Source organism: Ciona robusta, chromosome 2 (assembly GCF_009617815.1).
Source record: "Ciona robusta chromosome 2, ASM961781v2".
Lineage (NCBI taxonomy): Eukaryota > Metazoa > Chordata > Ascidiacea > Phlebobranchia > Cionidae > Ciona > Ciona robusta.
The window spans coordinates 5430852-5450478 of NC_143236.1; the positions used below are offsets into that span (position 1 = coordinate 5430852).

At 35.6% G+C, this 19627-nt stretch overlaps 4 protein-coding genes across 5 annotated transcripts; 2 read left to right on the forward strand and 2 right to left on the reverse strand.

Moving 5' to 3' along the window:
* Positions 1 to 17: 17 nt before the first annotated feature.
* LOC149740489 (GDP-fucose transporter 1-like) lies at positions 18 to 11734 on the forward strand. Of its 2 annotated transcripts, none has more exons than XM_089872164.1 (8): positions 18 to 248; positions 851 to 948; positions 1197 to 1393; positions 1619 to 1708; positions 2237 to 2412; positions 2578 to 2775; positions 3082 to 3211; positions 4832 to 11734. In XM_089872164.1, the coding sequence occupies exons 1-8, from the start codon at positions 84 to 86 to the stop codon at positions 4888 to 4890; spliced, it is 1113 nt and encodes a 370-aa protein (XP_089728290.1). In that variant the 5' UTR covers positions 18 to 83; the 3' UTR covers positions 4891 to 11734. The 2 variants fall into 2 exon arrangements, with proteins under 2 accessions (XP_089728290.1, XP_089728291.1); XM_089872165.1 differs by lacking the exon at positions 4832 to 11734 and adding an exon at positions 4229 to 4818.
* On the reverse strand, positions 4285 to 5788 carry LOC149740490 (uncharacterized). Its single transcript, XM_089872178.1, has 3 exons — positions 5632 to 5788; positions 5245 to 5325; positions 4285 to 4753 (listed from the first exon to the last, which is right to left on the reverse strand). Exons 1-3 carry the CDS (start codon positions 5767 to 5769, stop codon positions 4664 to 4666), a joined length of 309 nt encoding a protein of 102 aa, XP_089728304.1. The 5' UTR covers positions 5770 to 5788; the 3' UTR covers positions 4285 to 4663.
* On the reverse strand, positions 7197 to 9617 carry LOC149740491 (uncharacterized). Its single transcript, XM_089872172.1, has 4 exons — positions 9335 to 9617; positions 9169 to 9271; positions 8615 to 8714; positions 7197 to 7911 (listed from the first exon to the last, which is right to left on the reverse strand). Exons 1-4 carry the CDS (start codon positions 9615 to 9617, stop codon positions 7570 to 7572), a joined length of 828 nt encoding a protein of 275 aa, XP_089728298.1. The 3' UTR covers positions 7197 to 7569.
* Positions 11735 to 14824: 3090 nt separating the features above from the next.
* LOC149740492 (aspartate aminotransferase, mitochondrial-like) lies at positions 14825 to 19568 on the forward strand. Its single transcript, XM_089872162.1, has 11 exons — positions 14825 to 14995; positions 15176 to 15332; positions 15497 to 15619; positions 15827 to 15886; positions 16236 to 16309; positions 16726 to 16813; positions 17077 to 17145; positions 17502 to 17688; positions 18203 to 18368; positions 18787 to 18937; positions 19199 to 19568. The coding sequence occupies exons 1-11, from the start codon at positions 14916 to 14918 to the stop codon at positions 19319 to 19321; spliced, it is 1278 nt and encodes a 425-aa protein (XP_089728288.1). The 5' UTR covers positions 14825 to 14915; the 3' UTR covers positions 19322 to 19568.
* Positions 19569 to 19627: the final 59 nt, after the last annotated feature.

The window sequence follows — 19627 nt, forward strand, 5'->3', positions numbered from 1 at the left end:
TAACTTTAAAACTAATATGGTATGCCCATACATGTCTTTTATGAAACCCAGGTGCCTAGTATTTTAAACATATAAAATTTTCAATGCATAAAGAGGGTGGTCACAAATCCGAAGAAATGGGAAGTAAATATGTTGTTTCGGAGAAGAAAGAAACATTACTTGTTAAATATATGCGTGTAGTTGGTGCTGTAGCTTTATACTGGAGTGTCAGTATTAGTATGGTCTTCATCAATAAGTATCTTTTAAAGGTTAGTGCTTAAATAATTGTGTTGTGGTTGTTTGGTTTGAAATGTCAAGAATCTTTTTATATATCGATACTTGTGGACCAGACTACAGAGTATGGCAGGTGCACGCGCGATTTTTTTACAGACTTTCGGTTATGCACGCCACAATTTGTCCTACGCACGCCAATTAATTAAACAAAGAAAAAAATACGTATTAAATTAAGTAAGATTTCCTAACGTAGCTTGAAAATGTACATGCTTTGCACGCAGATTTTTAATGATAGCACGCGCGAACGCGAAAAATAACCGTCTTGCACGCGCGAGATCTCGTCAGGAACTGCCATACTTTGCAGACTGGCTTGTGGATATATATATCTTCAATTTTAAAACTACAATTAAATCATCTCTTTGCAACTATATGCATTATGCAGCCTATAGTAGTTAAACTATTAATGCTTTACGTTAAGCTAAATGTTGGTAGCTGGTTGTTGTTGTTATTATTACAGTATTATTACATGCTAAAAATATGCTTGTTTATATTTCGTTATAAGTGGCTTGTTATAAGTTATTGCAATCCTCAAAAGTCATATCAAATATGGTAAATGACAAAACTTTGTTTATTTCAGAGTGATCAGCTCAAGCTTAATGCCCCAATGTTTGTTACCTGGTTTCAATGTGTAGTTACTGTACTTCTGTGCGTAATATGTTCACATGTATCTGCAAGGTGCGTGGTTACAGTTTTCGGCTTTTGTGGTTTACCACCAGTGTAATGAAATTTGGTTTAACTTCATTATCTTCATACATAGGTGCCAAATCTGGGGTGGCAGGTAGGCAGGCCAACCCTGGATTTTTTGCACTATTTTAATTACTAAATTTAAAACCACCAATTGGATGAATGTTTCTTCGTACAATTTTATACCCTGCTATTTAAAAAGTTTGGCACCTATGACTTTGTATGTGTTTTCACTACAGCATGCCCAATCTCATGACTTTCCCTTCCACAAAATTTGATGCTAAACTGTCAAGGGAAGCATTACCACTCAGCGTCGTGTTTGTTCTTATGATAAGCTTCAACAACTTGTGCCTTGGTGAAGTTGGAGTTGCATTTTACACAATTGCACGATCTCTTGTTACAATCTTCAGTCTCATCTTTACTTACTTTATATTAGGTAACACAGTGTGGTTTTTATTTCAAATTCAGATTGCTTGATACCACTATTATTCTCCTTGAATTTTATTAAGTAAAAGCCTAAATTATCTAGCAATCTGCAAAAAATTGATGATTTGCTTGGAAAAAAAATTTTCCAACTCGATGGCTGTAATATGTAAATTGTATTACATTATGTTATGAGTGTAAACATTGGAATTACTAAGATTTGTAAATTTGCTTCTAGGTAAGAAAACAACCTTGCCAGCATTATTTTGCTGTGGAATCATCCTTGGTGGGTTTTTCTTGGGCGTGAATCAGCAAGGAGCTTCTCTAGGTAATATTATAGATTTGTAATTAAATAATATATATTTTTAGGTCTATTTTTATATTTATTTTCATTTTCGCACATGAAAAAGAATGCAAAACGCAGAATATCCTAATTGTTATTGGGTTTCTTTGCAGTTTCTGTTCTCCTTAATCTGTGTATAGTTTAGTCGTTTGCATTATTCATATGTGTATTGAACAAAACGTTTTGTGGATTGTGAAGCATTAATAAGTAATACAATAGGACACAGGTGTATTGAAAAACTGCCTGCACTACAATGAATCACAGTAATCACACTATTATGCGTTTATTGCATTGTTAAGTAGGTTGTTTCTAGTGTGAGCACAACAATAAAAATGTGCAGAAAACCTTTTCGTAGTCAGTGAATTAACTTATAACACCTTTTAAAAGCTAGTTCAGTAATTTAAAAATGTTTATTTGCACTTCTATTTAACAATATAACATAAAAAGACACTAAACATTAAATTTTATTATACTTTGTTCAACACTTTCTAAACTCATAAAATAAATTTTCAGGTGGTTTGTCTATTAAAGGGACTCTGTATGGAGTGTTTTCTAGTGCAATGGTTGCATTAAACGCAATTTACATTAAAAAAGTTCTTCCAAGCATGGACAACAATATATGGAAACTTACCTACTACAATAATGTCAACGCCTGTGCCATATTTATTCCGTTTATTCTTTTGTCAGAGGTAAACACCAGACTGATCACTTTGTGAATAACGCTGTGTGTACTTCCCTATTATTTCAGGTTTTTAGCCCTCAAGTATTGTTGTTTAGAAACTGTTTAAAACTATATATCAGCACCAGACACCAGTAGTTTGCAACTTAACTGTAACTTGATCATTTTTGATTAGATTTCTGAGATAATGTCCTTCCCTTACCTGTTCAATCTACACTTTTGGTTTTTGATGTGCGTAGCTGGATTTTTTGGTTTCATCATGGGTTATGTGGTAGGATTTGAGATCAAAGTGACTACTCCTGTTACACATACTGTCAGTGGTGTGGCAAAAGCATGTCTGCAAACTGTTATTGCTGTTCTGTATTCACATGAAGTAAGTCGGGATGATCTTATTTCAAATAAGCATTATTTAAGTTTATGTTGCTTACTGTTTAACATAAAAGGCATTATTAACAAGATACTATGACATTTCTTTAAAACCTATAAGCAACAATATAAATGAAAATTAGTTTTATTCGGCCAATGCTCAAACTGTGATTAATGTGTTACCATCACATAGTGCTGGACTAATGGACTTTAAATATGTATGTCTCACCGAAAATAATTTTAACTCAATTTACACTATACATCTGTATAGACTATAGTGTTTAATTTTTTAATATGAGTATTTATGTTTTAGTCTAAAAGTGCTTTGTGGTGGTTTTCCAACATTATGGTTCTGTTTGGGACGGGATGCTACTCTGTTGTCAAAAGCATGGACATGAAACGTGAACACACTGCAACTGTTGTGAAGCAAACAGATGAAAATGGTGAGCAGAAGACTTCTCTGGTATAAACAAGTTAAACAACCCTGTAAAAATATCGCACTTCTTGCCTCCTTACCAAGTATATTCCAGTGAAGTGTGTATAAAAAGAATAGTTTTAAACTTACACGGAAAACTTTAAACTTTGTATTAAAATTGTAAGAGCAAATATTTTTAAACAACATAATTTTTTGCTGCTGTTAATGCGATCGTGCATTTTTATGCATCGCTTTTGACTTTTCATATTTTTCAACCAGTCAATTGTTCTTTTGAACTCTTTAAACTTTATAAGATAAACTTTTAAACCACTATACCAAACTGTGCAGTTTAAATTTTTGCAGTTTTGAGTACTCAAGCTTATTAATTATTCTTATGTTAAACTGTATGTCATTTCATCTCTCTATCCTTGGCTTATAGAACATTTGCTTTTCTCTTCACAAATGTGCCAATGCCATGATTTTGAAGCCGTTTTTTTTACAAAAAGTTTAAATGCTATGATTTTGCAGCCGTTTTTTTTTCACAAAAAGTTTTACCATTGGAGAAAAAATTATCTACACAATACGGTTAAAACATAAAGCTACAATCCTAGAAAGCAGAGCTTTTGATAACCAATTTAACTAGTTCTAAATATTACAATATGTATATTAGATCTTTTTGCACTTACTCTCTTTTGTTCATTTCAAACATACAATTTCTCACTATTCTGTTCTGATGTAAGTTTGCTTTATTTTAAGATTCTGGAAATTTTATTAATTCAAATTGACAATGTGAGTGCTGCTTTAACACATTTATAGATTAGGCCAAACTTACATATTTAAGTATATACTTCGTTACTATACTCGTTTTAAAGTAGAAATTCAAAAAATTAAAAGGTACCCAAAATTTGTGTGGTATGACTATAACTTTAACTTACATATTTAAGTATATACTTCGTTACTATACTCGTTTTAAAGTAGAAATTCAAAAAATTAAAAGGTACCCAAAATTTGTGTGGTATGACTATAACTTTAAATCTTTGTTTAGATAAATGGTTGATACAGCGCAAATAAATACAAGACGAAATAAGAGAAGAAAGTATACGGAAAATATTTTAATTTATTTATTTTACTTTTATTTAAAAGTGCAATCAGACATGGTACATACAAAGTGATGAAACAGTAAAATTGAAAATACATACACAGACAAGGTGATTAAAAACTGGCAAGAGCTTGACAAAAATAAATCCTTTTTTTTCATGGCACTTCACACACATTTCGTTGCTCTTATTTTTTAGACTTGATTTTGTCAATTTAATTGAATTTTCTTATTTTGGTGTAAGTGTAAGTATTTAGAACAAAGACAACGTGATAAAAACTGGTAAAAGCTTGACAAAATGAATCCTTTTTTTCATGGCACTTCGCACATATTTTGTTGCTCACACTTTTTTAAACTTAATTTTGTCAATTCAATCGAATTTTCTTATTTTGGTATATGGGACGACAAGTATTTAGAACAGAACCTCCTTTCATGCGTGTTCAGGGAAGATTGGTTTGTTTTTGCATAATAGTCCTGAAACATACGATTCTTAAAACTATGCAGATTTAAGTAATAAAAAGAGAAAAATAACAACTATATATGTATTTTTAGTTAAGTACCTTTCGGAACATGTACTTAGTTTTGCAAAGAAAATAAGATGTACTATATAGACAAAAGACACACAGACCTACAATTGTAGCGGAATCGATTACTATACCATTATTATTTGAGACTCACCACTGAGCCATAGCGTCGAAAGGTAAATTGTAAATTTGTAATTATATGAAAGCAATAATAAAATTGTTCCAATGCCATCTATGAGGTTAGCCCACATAAAAAATGATGCATAGCTCAACCACATGCTCCTTTATATCATTGGTATACATAAATACACATATGGCTTGATGCACTACATATGTTTAAAGGTAAATGACTATTATAGTGTAAATTTTAATTACAGTAACTAGTAAAGCTCGTACTATGAAAATCCAGCTCAGCGCTGCAGATATATACAATTATTTTACCAAGCAGAGTTGCGTTGATTTTGCAAGAGATTTCATAACAGATCCATATGCTTCATCCAGTGTTGTATCTTTACAAGTTTCCTGTAGCAATAGGAGATTAGAAATTACATGCAACTAAAAAGGAATAGTTCTCAGTTTGGCACTAGTGAAGAATCTTCCGGTACATAGCAGAATACGCTGGTGGAAAGTGTTAGTGGTTGGTGGTTACTGGTTGGGTGTTGATGGTTAGGGGGTTAGTGGTTACCAAATAGGGGGGGGGACTCTTCACAAGCACCATCAGTTTTCTCCTAGTGTAGTTTTGTAAACTAGATGTTAAAAACCGTTGGAAACACTGAAAACCAACACAAAACATAAGCAAATTACCAATAACACCTATAACAGCATTACCTTAAATGAAGTCGTTTTGTAATGGTCCTTTCTCGTATAATTAATATTTTGTGACTTCACTTTGCGCAACACGCATTTTGCTTGTTCGTTGGATCGTTGTAACGTGCTGTTAAGCCAATCATAACTTGAATCGTTCATTGAAACATAGAGAAACGAACACACTACAATTTTACAAACAGTAACAGAATCAGAAGTTTGTGTTGTGTGTATAATCCGCGTGGTGGCGACAGAGATCAGTAACTACCACAGAATACTTTTGTAAATCTGTCGCAACTCGATGCTAAGAGCAAAGCGCTAAAAGTCTGCTAAAAATGTCGTCACATAATCCCAATACTTCCCATTAATCAACTTCAACACTGCCGCTACGACTAATCTCATAGGATCGTAAAACCATTTTGATCACAGACTATTTGTTTTAGTATCTAATTCGCAACTTGTAACATAAAATTCGAATTTACGCAATTGCTGTGCGCTGAGACCTCGAGATCATCATAGGCCAATTTCGAGTTCTTACGAGCCCTTGCCTGACCGCTATGCATTTTTTCTCGACACCATGTCGAGTATACTTTTTACAGATAATATAAAATATGCAGTACAGTCTGAAACGTTTTGTCTTAGAGGTTTAACGTGCACTTTCATGAGGAACATTTTGCAAAAAAACAAGACCAAAACGGGTTCTTGTCGCTGCATTTAATTCAAGTTTGCGAACGTATTTTATGTTAATAAAAGTTAGCAGACATTGGTGTGGTTAGGAAACCAATGTAGAATGATTTGGAAGTATTTATAAAGAAAATTTTGTTAACTCATTATTGTCCAACGTGTTGAAGTAGTTGCCGTTAAGTTTCTTGCCGATGGGCACACATACGCCTCCGATGGTAGCTACCACGATTCTTAAACCAGTAAACCCTGGGTTAGATATACAGACTCACTAACCACTGCACCACGGCGACAGACTCAGTGTGAATATTGTGACCCGTTAAGTGCGTAGTGGCACCAGAAGAACACGTACAACTTCCACGTTCCGTCGCAGATTGTTACGGCTTAAGCGTCTTCGGGCAATTTCATCGTCTTAAGTCGGTAGATAATCTATCATATATATACTCATCACAAATTATCTTTTTAGAAAGATTAATTCTGCACGTAAAGGCACACGCTGGACAGTTGCAGGTTCAACGAAAGGACATAGTATTCAAAAACCTCCACTATTTTACTAATCTTCTTAAAGTCGTCATTTTCGTGTAGTGTGGCCTTTACTTTTAACCAACTTACGTCAACGCATATCTATATATATAAATCACATCCAAATACACTCAGATTAATGTGTAAATCACAGATGTCTTTCTCCCTTGTTTGATTCATTCACAATCCATTTTGTAAAGCATGATTGATAGTTTTTAGACGAAATATAACAGCGTTTGCCTGGTTACCTTTATACAGTATAAGAGCAATGTCTGCTGTGTAAGTTTACGAAGAAGGCGACTTATGCACTGCTGTACTGTATTAACGTAAACAAAACAGCTCATTCGTACATGCACGGCAAAATAAATAAAGTAGCTCCTCGGAAATTCTGGTACACGTTGACGAGTTTTATTTGAGGATGATTTTGTAAGATAACGTTTAGACACCCACGAAATAAATACGTTAGCTCATTCTGAACTATAGCGCAGAACGCATAATCTCATAAACAACATGAATCTTTACAAGTAAAAGCTTGGTCTTTGTTTAAACGACCATCACAGAACAATGTTCGGTTAATAAATATTTACCTTTGCTTTTCCGCACACTACACCTGGTACGCAAGATTATATTGCATTTGATATCACGTCTATTATGCCCTGACGTGCCACATGCAGTGTAGCGGCCTGCTTTTGTCATCTCGAAATTCGCCCTCAGCGACCGTTACCCATTTGGATGTAACCCATAGCAGGCCCACTTCGCTCAGTGATGGTCCTCGGACTCGGCATTCACGTGAAAAGATGCTGTGAGTATTCTGTCATGATATTCGTATTCATAACCGCTCCCGCCCGGGTCTGTATTCGATTCGCGAAATAACTCCGATGCCACTTTTACAATATCATGAAAAATGCTCTTTCGATCTGCCGCATTTCCTGACTGAGAACGTGCTCTTTCCCGCTCAAGAATAGACCGATACCTATGCCTTAGGTCGTCTAACAACGTAGATCGAACTGCGGTTGTAGCATTTTGCCGCATCGTGGTGCTCATAGCGGTCGTAGTGATGAGCTCAGTACTGGTAGTTGCAGGGGGGTCATTAAAGGTCGGCTGTCGATGCAAGAAACTTGTTTTAATTAACCGAAGCTAATCTTGTTTCAATAAACAACACATAATAAACAAACAACATTTTTTGTACGTGAAATATTTGAATAAATTCGTTTGCCGTGAAAAGCAAAATAAACAAAGAATGAATGTAACTTTTATCCTCGCGTGACCGGAGAAACGACTGACGTTATAACACGGGTTTTCTGTTTCCCACACCTCGTGCCAACTTAATACGAGTTACCAGGAATGTACTTTTGTGGATTATTGTTACTTGTTTTTTTTATATATTTTATGGCTGACACTTTAGACAGCTCATTAATTTCGACAACCACAAGTAATTGCCGTTATATATATATATAGAGAAGTGGGGAACATCGGACACCTTTACATTGTATTTTCTCATCACATTTGGTAGTAAACAAGGAACATTCGAAGAAATAGAAAACTTTATTTTCACGACTCCCATAAACCATTGTTAATTGTTTAAAACACAGCAATCAACAATGGTTTATTGGAGGTCGGGCTATTTGGATATTATGCGCTAAAGGTGTCCCGTCTTTCCCCATTCTATTTCAATATTCTTGTGTATAAAATAATATTTGTTAAATTTCGTTTACTGTAAAAAGTAAAAAACGCATGTTCTTTCTGTATAATGTATAGGGTATATAGCATTGTATTTGTTTAAATCTGTAGCATTTCAACTTACCGGGTGCGGAGGTCTGGGATAACGAGAGTAAGGATTACGGTGACGGTTCCTGTATCCACGTCTGCGACTCTGATGTCTTCTTCCAGGTTCCCCACAAAACCTATTATAGATTTTAACGTATTTATCAGATACGGGTAAATTGTAACTTAACATTATATTTGTAATAAAAAAAACATTATTTTCAAAAACGGGTTGTTCGTTAGAAACTTGTTAAAAGTTTTTACTTTATTTAAAACTTTAAGCTGGAGTTATGATTTGTAGATTTGTAAAAAAATAGATTTTTTTAAACATGTGTTTTATTGGAAGACCATATAGCAGGCTGAGGTAAGATGGCCCATATTTTCATTCCCTTTTGTGGTTTTATTTAATAATAAAAAAGAGTAATTATAAAATAATAGAAGTGTATTCACTTGACCCTAAAATACCGTTATTAATTGTTAAAGAAGATAAGAAAATATAAGATACTGTGCCAACGTTATCCGACTTATACCATGCACTGAATTAACGAACATTTTTAACGCGCTTGTTATAAAAGTGATCTTGTAATAATTTACCTTTCCATTTGTTTCATAGTGCAGCCGCGTTCACAACATAACACTGTAATGTCAGCTTCGGGTCGTTTTCTCAAATGCGAGCCTCTTCGTGCATGCATATAGCCTGCAAGAAAATGGTGGTTAGTCTAAATGCAACGGCGTCTATACGGGAACTCTAAGCACTTACTTCCGCGGCCAGGCCCGTTAATTCCTCGAGAGCCGCAGATGAAACGCAGGGCATCAACAAGTCGAGATCCACAGAGGTACTCCGCCTCACAATGGGAAGACACATATAGAAGAACAAATGCATACGTTATCACTGATACCGTGATCCGTCGACGGCAGCAGTGACGAAGCGACGGAACTATATAAGATGGTTCATTCTTCTCAAGTAGCTCCTCGTTAAATAGAACGTCTCGCTGAAAATTATTTGTCTTCCGAAGACAGGAATTTCCCTTTGCGTCATACATAGGTAAACTGCTAATGCGCTGTGTCCTATAAAAGACCCGTCTTCACTTTACAACTAATGTAATTGGACCTTACGCCAGTGCCTAAAGGTCGCTAATAGTGAACCTAAATTAAAAAGACGACATGTTAACTCCTTTTCTTTGTTTCTGGAATACAACGAAGTAGTGATCCGCGACCCCTCTTCACCAATGCGCGGTTTTCTACGCAACATAATCTTCCTCAACCCCCGAGGCTAACAACGGCTCATTCTTTTTCGTGCAATTAAGCACCATTTTGTATACGCTAACGCACTTTTCTTGCAAGAATTTTAGGCATTCAACGCCCACACTTCCACCGGAAAGAAAAAATACAATCTTGCGTATTCACTTCAATGGCCCAAGATGCGGATTCAAACAACATATTTTATGCACTTATCACCGGCGGATTCGCTTTGAAAAAATCGTCAAGCTCTCTCCGCCTAAGAAACGTTTTTAACATCTCTGTCTTGCTTATTTTGTCTTATATATATGTGAGTAAAAGCTCCGTCTGCATATACAACACAGGGCCGGATATTCCAGCACTCATGGATAAGATTGCATTGCAATAGCACGACTATAATATGAAGTTGGGGTAATGCCAAGCCTGCGTTGCTGCAGATTCTTTCGTAACAGCTAGCGCGTCGTTTGACCAAAGGCGTGCACACATTTATACCTAATGCCATACCAGAAGACTTACGGTAACGGAATTGGCAACGTAGCCTGGCTAAACCGGTTTTTATCACGTCGGATATGCGTTTCCGGGGCTTTGTATAACTGAGTGTTATCTCAGTTCAGTTTTGCTCTCGTTAGTTTTGAGCAAAATATTGGCGAGATCTTGTCTCCCTTCGAACCCAGGAAACCCTTATATAAAGGCCGCAAAAACTCCGCTTCATTACCGGGGGTGTTTACTATTTCCACAAACAAAACCGTCATTTTAGCTTGCAGCAGCCGACTAAATTCGTTAGTGGCGAAATTTTACAGTTCACTATCACTTCTGCACTAACACCTGTTGCACTAAACAACGGTGTCTCCGCCCGATGTTATATGCTGCGTACCGGCGACCAATTAATGGATTTCTTGAAACGTAACGCCGGCAATCTATTTTAAACCGCGCATTAAATAATTAGCTCTGATTAATATTCAAGAGGTCGAGCACTAGGTCGACAAATTGCTCGAATTGGATAAACACGTTCCGTTGATTCGAACCAAACAGGAAACGGCCCTATACGTTAAATCATTTCTACAAACTGTCTTATCACCTTCGATGTCGCAATCTCATTTCAATTGCTGCAAAAATAGAAGCATAAAAATAGGTTAGCTTCATATAGAACTTCTAAGTGCAAAGTTAGTCACGCAAACGTGATCGTGATGGAACATCCAATGCACGATTTTGGAAAGACCCGCCACGTGGCTTGCACCCCTACACTTTGTTAAACTTCCAAAGATAGAGCTAAACACCGTATTTGTGGGCATTGAAAATGCGCACGAGTTCTATATCAAGCGTTCCTGAGCTACACATATGCAGATTAACGAAACAACGGCGCGCTGTGATATAGAGCCAGCTTTGGGAGAAAGCTTTCTAACATAAACAACTTCGCATAATCCTGCTTAATCTCACCCCAGTAATCGCCGTAGCGCATGTGTCGGCTATACCCGACACCTTTTTACAAGCAACTGAACGAGTCAACGATTCCATCCACATTCTTAGACACCTGTAACTTCACGCACTCTCTTGCGAGTAGTTTGACGCTTACGAAAAACAGAGACAGATAATATAGCATATTTTTTCGGCGAAAAACTCTAGCGCTCTCATTATTTCGACCGTCACGCTACCGCACTATCGCCCCCAACAAACCATCTCTTCTAAGGCTCTTTAATAAAAAAGAAAATTTTGAGGTGAAAGCATATTTTTACACCTTCCCGGCGTATAAGGTGTATAGGTTAACTGATGACGAAGCGCTGACATTTCGCTTTATTGGTCCACATACAAGTTACGTTACAGGGTGTGGTTGTTATTGATTTTCATCTTACTGTCCGTGGTAATGTTATGCGGTAAACTAGGATTAAAATGCCTCAGACAAAAGTTTCTTCTGTAATCAAATTTGAAACATTGCAATGCGATTATGCAACGACGGGCATACAAAGTGCAAATGTGCATATATTAAGGCGTGTCTGCCAATAATCCTTCTCCTTTGATTGCCTGCTTCACCACGTAACTTTCTATTTGTTTATTGTAAGTCATATGGCAGCATTCAGACACATATATGGCTCCAGTAATCCTAGTTCTGCGTTTCACCTCGAATATACGATCGACCCGCAATGACTGACGTTTATCTCTTCAAATACTTCGACGTACAGGATTATAATTATGAACTTTTCATTTTCTTTGCCATAAGATTACCTATAGGTCTGATTGAGTGGTGGCAATCGGACGCCCTAATAGTGTAAAGAAATTGCCTTCATCACCGCAAACCGCATGCTGGGTAGAAGAAGGTAAAAATATTTATCGTGGGTTTGTTAATTTACAAAATTCGATAAAAACAATAAGCAATGCTGCTCCACAGTATTTGCAAGACAAGGACTAATTAAGAAGATAGCTAGAATATAAGCTATAATCTTGTTTTGTATTTGAAGCCACAGACCATGCATAGACAGCAGCATCACGCAACCTTAAAGAGCAATGAATCAGAGGTTGTATAATGAATCACACTTATAGCATTTACAAAATGCTTCATTGGTTGCCTGCTGTGCAAAAACAGTCTTCATGAATAAGCTGTTTCATTGCACAGTTTCTTATGTTATGTTCCATTTTCAAATAGCGTGGAAATGATATTTTAAACGCATAAAGTATCCTGCAATTATCGCTGGATGATTAGATATAGAAATTCGCGGAATCCTTTCTGACGACACAGTCGCAATTATGAGTAAACACCGGATCACCGACCGAGACAGGAGCGTTATTGAATATGTATATAGCGAAAACAGTTCAAATTTCTTATCTAAGATAGTCTCCGATTTGGTAAAGATTGCCAGTCGTGGCGGCCACTAAAACGGCGGATAAAGATCACTAGCTTCATGCGGCCAGCGGTCGTCTGACGCAAGCCGCATACCAGCAGGTCTACTTAATTATCATATTCGATCTAATAAGCGGCGGTGCTGTTTTATGGTTGATTACATACGTATAGTCATGATCGGAGCCACTTGAATAGATTGCCGCGCAAAACAAATCTCAGTTCCACGCGAAAACAATCGAGATTGACCTGTTATGTCGCATACTTCGCCCGTATACCGCAGTGTGATACGGGGCTGTAGTATTATATTACAGAGCTGTACACTATAACATGTGAACGAAACGTGACACGACCGATGCACCACACCACAAATCTCCGTTTTTAAGGTACCTTCCAATCCGTTTAACTTTATACAAACTCAGTGGAGGTAATGAAAAAGAGGGATCGATTTTAACACGGAATTCGACCGATTTCTGCGTACCAGGTTTTGTTTATGAGACGAAATTTTAAAGCATGATTAAAGAAGCAGGTAAAAGTCGAATCTGTTGCCATGTAATCCTACCACTTTAACAAGACTAGTACAAGATTATTAACACACAAACAATCTTAAAATAAGACCCGACTATGCAAGAACGCATAAGGAGACGAACTCGAAGATATTTCGCTATTTCCGAGAAGGCCATCATCTGCGGAAACAAAAACATCTTGTTTTGAAGCTACAGAAATATAGCCTATAGATACATACCAAGATGGAGAAAGATGGGACACCATTTCATTCTTTTTTCTCGTTCCATTTAGTATTATAAAAAAAACATTCAAAGTATTATAAAAACGTATCCTCACGACTACCATAGACAGTTGTTAATTGTGTTTAGTACTTGGATATTATGTGGTAAAGGTGTCCCGTCTTCCCCACCCTACTATATACTTAAAATTTAAGGAACTTATTTGAGCTTTGTATTTTTATGATTGTGCAAACTTGAACTTTCTAATCAACTTGTATCCTACGTTACGTTAAATGAATAAATGTATACAGCTTCTATATCCTTACGTTGCGAGGCAATGACGTATCTCCCCTCCCCGTTCAGTCTCATTAACCTTGTGCCCACTTACGAGTTAGCTCATACATGAAACGAGAGGGCGATTATTTTTTTAGACATTCTTTATATTTTTTTTAGCTAACAATTCAACCCATAAACTATGGGTGGATTAAAACTTGAATAAATGTAACTTGATTTATCCTCGCGTGGCGGGAAAATGACTTGCGTTATAACAGTGATGTCTTGTTTTACACACTCGTGCCTATATATATACTTACGAGTTAACCGCGTATATATGAACTTTGTGCGTAATTGTTTTTCTGTATGGCTGCCAGTTTAGACAATCCATTAGTGAGCACTGGCTTGGAACAATTGGAGTTACTTGTCTCGCCTTCCCAAAGTTGTCTCGCCTAAACCCGAATAACCTCTGAGTTAGAGGCAGGTGCGCTAACCACTATACCACGACATGTACGTGTTTATAATTACATAACGGTTAAAACGAATGGATGTAATTGGCAAAACACCAGCGTGACAAAGTTTGTATCCTGGCAGAACCGCATTGCCTTTGCTAAATAACTGACCGCAATTGGCTGTTATAATCAAAGCAATGAAAAACGTTGTATATCTGGTTATAGTAAGAAAAATAACCAATGAAAGGCTTTAGATATACAGACAACATAAATTACTTTCTATTTATTCTGAAGACAATGCTAGCGAAGAATATGTAGTAGGGCAGGGGAAGATGGGACACCTTTAGCCCATAATTTTCAATGATTTTGATCGTGTTTTAAACAATTAACAACAGTCCTCAGGATATGCTTTGTGAACCTAAATTGCATTTTTATGTAAGTCTTCAAGATATCGTTTTATAACTCTTTGAATGCTCTTTGTTTACTACTGAATGGGACAAGAATAAAGTTTAAAGGTGTCCCAGCCTCCCCTACCCTAATGTATTATTTCAGAGTGAAGAGGAGGGATTCCAAATAAAACAAGAGTCGTTAAAACACACCATAGATAAAAGTAAAAAGATTAAAACCGATTTCTTTGAATATAAAGTAGACTATATGGAAAAGAGCGTCATTTAAAAATGAGGTTGGCTGTTGGTTTAGATATCTATGGTGTTGTGTTGTCAGATTTTCTTCACGCGTCACTGAACAACATTGCTGCACATTTTGTTTCAGCGAAGTTCATAATCGTCTGTTTTGTAATCGTGTAGTGGAAACTTTTAGGAAATGTCGTTGACAATCAACAAAAATATATGCAGTTTATTGCAAAAATGCAGTGTTGGTCACCGTTCATTGAATAGAACTGGGTAAGATACTTTTTTATGAACTGTAACATTGATGTAAACATTTGTTTTTGGGATCCGCATGTGTTTCATTATTGCACCTTCTGATGTTTGGTACTGGTTTTACAAATCCCATATATCTGAATTGCTGAATAAACTGAATTGCATGTACGTTTTGATCATCTTTTAATTAATTTGATTAAGGTCATGGTGGTCAAATGTGGAAATGGGACCTCCAGATCCAATTCTCGGAGTAACAGAAGCTTTCAAGCGAGATACCAATCCTAAAAAGATGAACTTGGGGGTGGGTGCTTATCGAGATGACCAGGGAAAACCTTATGTTTTGCCAACTGTGAAGAAGGTAGGTGCCATATTGTATAGGTTAGGACAGGTTGGAATAAAAGAAAACTTTTTATTCTGGTATATGGACGTACGGTTTAGGCCCACTTCTCAATATCTTGTTTCAAAATGTTTTTCTTGGTGGTATAGCTTAGCTGAAATAGTAAAGTCAAATTTTCATTTTAGGCAGAACTTGCCATCCAAGGTTTGGATAAAGAATATCTCGGCATCACTGGCTTGCCTGCATTTACCAATGCTGCTGCTGAACTTGCATTTGGAGCTGGTAACACTGTTCTTACAGACAAGAGGGTATGTTAACCTGGGTAACTTCCTGTTTGGTTAAAGTGTTTTTAATAATTGCAGTTATGCTGCTACGTTTATTTACATCCGTTTTTTAATTTTTTAAAAAAAATTACCTTGAAATTCCTTTGAAGGGTATTCGTATATATATATACTTCTTAAATAAATGGTGAATACTTTGCCATGTAAAATAAAGAAGTCTACACTTGATTGCAGAATGTGACAGTGCAAGGTATTTCAGGAACTGGTTCTCTTCGTATAGGAGCTAACTTTCTTGTAAGTGAATTCTGCATTTGTGAAATAAATGTATGAATTGTATCTTATAAATTAGTAGTGTGACAATGATTTTAACTAAAAGTAGTATTGTTAATTGAAACTATGGATAAGTGGCCAAGTTATTCCAATTTCCAACCACTAAAATTTCGTGTATAATACTTAATGCTGCTACCATTGTGGGCGTATGTTTTCTTAGGCTGAATGCTTGGTTACTTGGACGTCTGTGTTATAACAATATTGTTGCCTGTGGAAAAGAGAATATATCAATGTAATTTACCCATTCTTTGCTGAGTATATTTATATATATATATATATATGTCTTAATTTTTATTATTCATATTTTAAACAGAACAAGTTTTTCACTTCAAACAAAGCAATCTGGCTCCCAACCCCTTCCTGGGGTAACCATGTTCCTATTTTTAAGTAAGCTATTAATTCTGTTAAGCTTATAAAACTTTCCAAGTGCAAAATACTACCCTTGTTGTTTTGATAAACAGTAGGGACTATTCATAATAAATATATTTTATATTTTTCCCATGAAAATGAGACATTTACATTGAATTTATAAAAAAGTTATTTACATTGAATTTATACATTTATTTTTGTTAATAAGTTTAATAATCACTAACCAGTAACGCTTTTCTGTATAAAATATTATTATTTTTAGTTTACATTGAATTCATACATTTATTTCATTTTCCCTTTTTCATCTGAAATACAAATATATATATATATATACAATATTGTGCAATATGACATTGTCAAATTTCTGCACCTTTTTAAGTATGTAATATTATTTCTTTAAACACCTCCTTTTAACAAGTGATTGTATTGCGCAGACACGCAGGGTTAGATGTGGAATGGTATCGTTACTACAAGCCTTCAACCTGTGGTTTTGATGCTGAAGGTGCTATGGAGGATTTGAATGTAAGACAACACACTTAATGACCATGTCAATTATGACTGATTATATCGTAGGTTGGGGTAAGACAGGACACTGTCAGCTAATCTTCAACTATCTTGATTGCGTTTTAAACAATTAAGAACGGTCTGGGGGTCGTGAGAATATGGTTTTATAATTCTTTAGTTGTTCTTTGTTTACCAGGATGAGAAAATAGAATGATAAGGTATCCCATCTTCCCCCATCCCACTATATGTCCATTATCTTTAGAATTCACTTTGTTTTGTAGAAAATTCCGGAAAACTCTATCGTTCTCTTCCATGCTTGTGCCCACAACCCTACAGGTGTTGATCCAAAGGTCTGTTGAAACAGTTTTTGTTATACTTCTTGTAGAATTGTTATTAAAAATTTGTATAAACATTTATTGAAAAAAAATTTTATAAAAAAAAATCAAAATTGGTATAAATAAATGTTTTTTTGTAAAATTGCTGTAAATGTAAAAAATTGTTATAAAAATTTGTTCGAACATTGCAAACATTTTACACACCCAATTGTGTTTTATAAGGTTGCAAATTTAATTTAGAGTTTGTTTAAACTTGATGTCTAAAAGCCTAAAATGTAAAATTTAGATAAAAGAAATATCATATAAATATCTTATTCTTACTTAATTTGTAATGCTTCTGTTTTGGTATCTACATATTTTGTTACTTTTAGCCCGAAAATTGGAAAGAAATGTCATCCATCTGCAAGAAGCGTAACTTGCTTCCATTCTTTGATATGGCTTACCAGGGTTTCGCAAGTGGTGATATTAACAAAGATGCTTCTGCTATGCGACTCTTTGTTGCTGAAGGCCACAATGTGATACTCGCACAATCTTTTGCCAAAAACATGGGACTGTATGGTAATCAATTTTTTATGTGTTTTCATTACAATTACATAATTATTAATGCCATAATTAGCAGTGTCAAGAATTGTTTATATAGTGGAAACTGTTTCACTAAAATAAGGAAACTGTTTCATAGAAATCTAGGAAGACTTTTTTTCAACAGTATACATTTTATTTCAAAAACATTCATTCTTACCGAAGGCAATATTATTTAACATTTGAACCTTAATGTAACTTTCAATTTTGCAATACTCATTTGCTCATAAAAATTTTTTTTTAAAAGTTTAAAGGCATAACTTTAGTCCTCAGGGGTACTGGATTGTCATATGTTTTAGAACCCTGCTTTTACACCAAAAACAGCTTTACCCTGTTTCGTCAGGTGTCTACTTTCTACAAGCAGTTTTAAAGTGGACTGTATTTGACACATTAATCAATGAAGTTTCCAATGTTTGACAACTATGAGTGTAACTGGATTTTACTAATCTCAGCCCAAATACTCTTAAATAAAAACCTATTTACATTACCACAGGTGAGCGTGCTGGTGCATTCACAGTTGTCTGTGCGGATCAAGAAGAGGCGGCAAGAGTTGAGAGTCAGATCAAGATCCTCATCCGACCGATGTACTCAAATCCTCCATGTAATGGAGCGCGTATTGCATCCACTGTGCTCACTACTCCTGAACTTCGTGAACAATGGTAGGGGTGTTAAAAGCCAAGTTTTGTGTAATACGGAAATTTGATTGTGTCTGTAAATTTCATTTAAAGAGTGACATGGTATACGGTGTAATACCTATAAAAGTGATAGTTTTTGTGGAAGTGGTCATAAATGTGATCATGTAAAATATCACTACTTTAAAAGCTGTTTTTCATGCAACGCTTGTGGGCCTATGTATCTTTGGGCAAGCACTTAGGCAATTTCTCTAACCCAGTGGTCACAAATGAGTTGTCTAAATAATCGGCAATACATACAAAAATGCAATCACCGTCAAAGTTCCATCTGTGATAATCCGTAAGCTGGCACAAGGTGTATGAATCAGAACACCCGTGTTATTACAACTGTCGCATTCAGCCCACGCGGGTTTAATGCAAGTTACATTTATTCATTTATTGGTAGGTTAGTGGAGGTAAAAGGGATGGCAGATCGCATCATCTCAATGAGGCAGCAACTTGTTGATAATCTGAAAAAGGAAGGATCTACAAGGGATTGGTCTCACATTACTGATCAGATTGGGATGTTTTGCTACACTGGCCTCAATCCAGATCAGGTAAGATTTCTTTTTTGATTTACAGCCACGCTTTAACGTGATACTTTTACGTAAGCACGATTTACTTGAATCGTTATCATTAGTAGCGTGTTATTTTACAACTGTTGTTTTGTTGCTAATTCTTTTTTTCTTGTTTTTTTAATAAGTCTGATCTGTTTTACTGTATTCAATAAGATAAAAAAATTGTCTTTGTTTTCGTGGAAAAAACTTTTTTATTTACTTGTGTTCACAAGTTCAAGCATTGGTTATTTACAATTTTAGGTTGGTGACTTGACAAAGAATCATTCTGTTTATCTTACCAAAGATGGAAGAATTTCTGTAGCTGGTGTTGCATCTGGTAATGTGGGTTACCTGGCCCATGCAATTCACCAAGTTACCAAGTAAAGTGGAGATCTGTACGTCAACCATAAAAACTTCATCTGTGCTAAAGTTCTAATTGCTATGCTTGCTTGTACAACGGTTAAACTTTGTGGTTCTGTAATTCTGGTGTCTGCAATGCATGCTTTTTTAAGTTCCAAGGCATTTATTTGTAATATAACATCATCGTGTTGTAAACTTTGCGCTGTTTTTATAGAATTATAATTATGGACTTGTTAAGACTTTAATAAAACGAACACGCTGTTTTCACAAAGTTAGGCACGATTTTAGTTACCAAAAAGAAAGATACTTGATTTGATTTCTTAAAAACGA

Excerpts from the sequence above, each read along its gene's own strand:
- LOC149740489 (XM_089872164.1), top strand. The coding sequence starts at position 84 with ATGCATAAAGAGGGTGGTCACAAATCCGAAGAAATGGGAAGTAAATAT. Across the intron at positions 2,413-2,577 it reads CGTTTATTCTTTTGTCAGAG|ATTTCTGAGATAATGTCCTT; the intron begins GTAAACACCAGA and ends ATTTTTGATTAG. Across the intron at positions 3,212-4,831 it reads GAAGCAAACAGATGAAAATG|TTAAGTACCTTTCGGAACAT; the intron begins GTGAGCAGAAGA and ends ATGTATTTTTAG.
- LOC149740490 (XM_089872178.1), bottom strand. The coding sequence starts at position 5,769 with ATGAACGATTCAAGTTATGATTGGCTTAACAGCACGTTACAACGATCC. Across the intron at positions 5,326-5,631 it reads ACAAAACGACTTCATTTAAG|GAAACTTGTAAAGATACAAC; the intron begins GTAATGCTGTTA and ends CTATTGCTACAG. Across the intron at positions 4,754-5,244 it reads AATCAACGCAACTCTGCTTG|GACTATTATGCAAAAACAAA; the intron begins GTAAAATAATTG and ends CGTATGTTTCAG.
- LOC149740491 (XM_089872172.1), bottom strand. The coding sequence starts at position 9,617 with ATGTATGACGCAAAGGGAAATTCCTGTCTTCGGAAGACAAATAATTTT. Across the intron at positions 8,715-9,168 it reads ACTATGAAACAAATGGAAAG|GTTTTGTGGGGAACCTGGAA; the intron begins GTAAATTATTAC and ends AATCTATAATAG. Across the intron at positions 7,912-8,614 it reads ATCCCAGACCTCCGCACCCG|CCGACCTTTAATGACCCCCC; the intron begins GTAAGTTGAAAT and ends TTGCATCGACAG.
- LOC149740492 (XM_089872162.1), top strand. The coding sequence starts at position 14,916 with ATGTCGTTGACAATCAACAAAAATATATGCAGTTTATTGCAAAAATGC. Across the intron at positions 15,620-15,826 it reads CTGTTCTTACAGACAAGAGG|AATGTGACAGTGCAAGGTAT; the intron begins GTATGTTAACCT and ends ACTTGATTGCAG. Across the intron at positions 15,887-16,235 it reads GTATAGGAGCTAACTTTCTT|AACAAGTTTTTCACTTCAAA; the intron begins GTAAGTGAATTC and ends TATTTTAAACAG.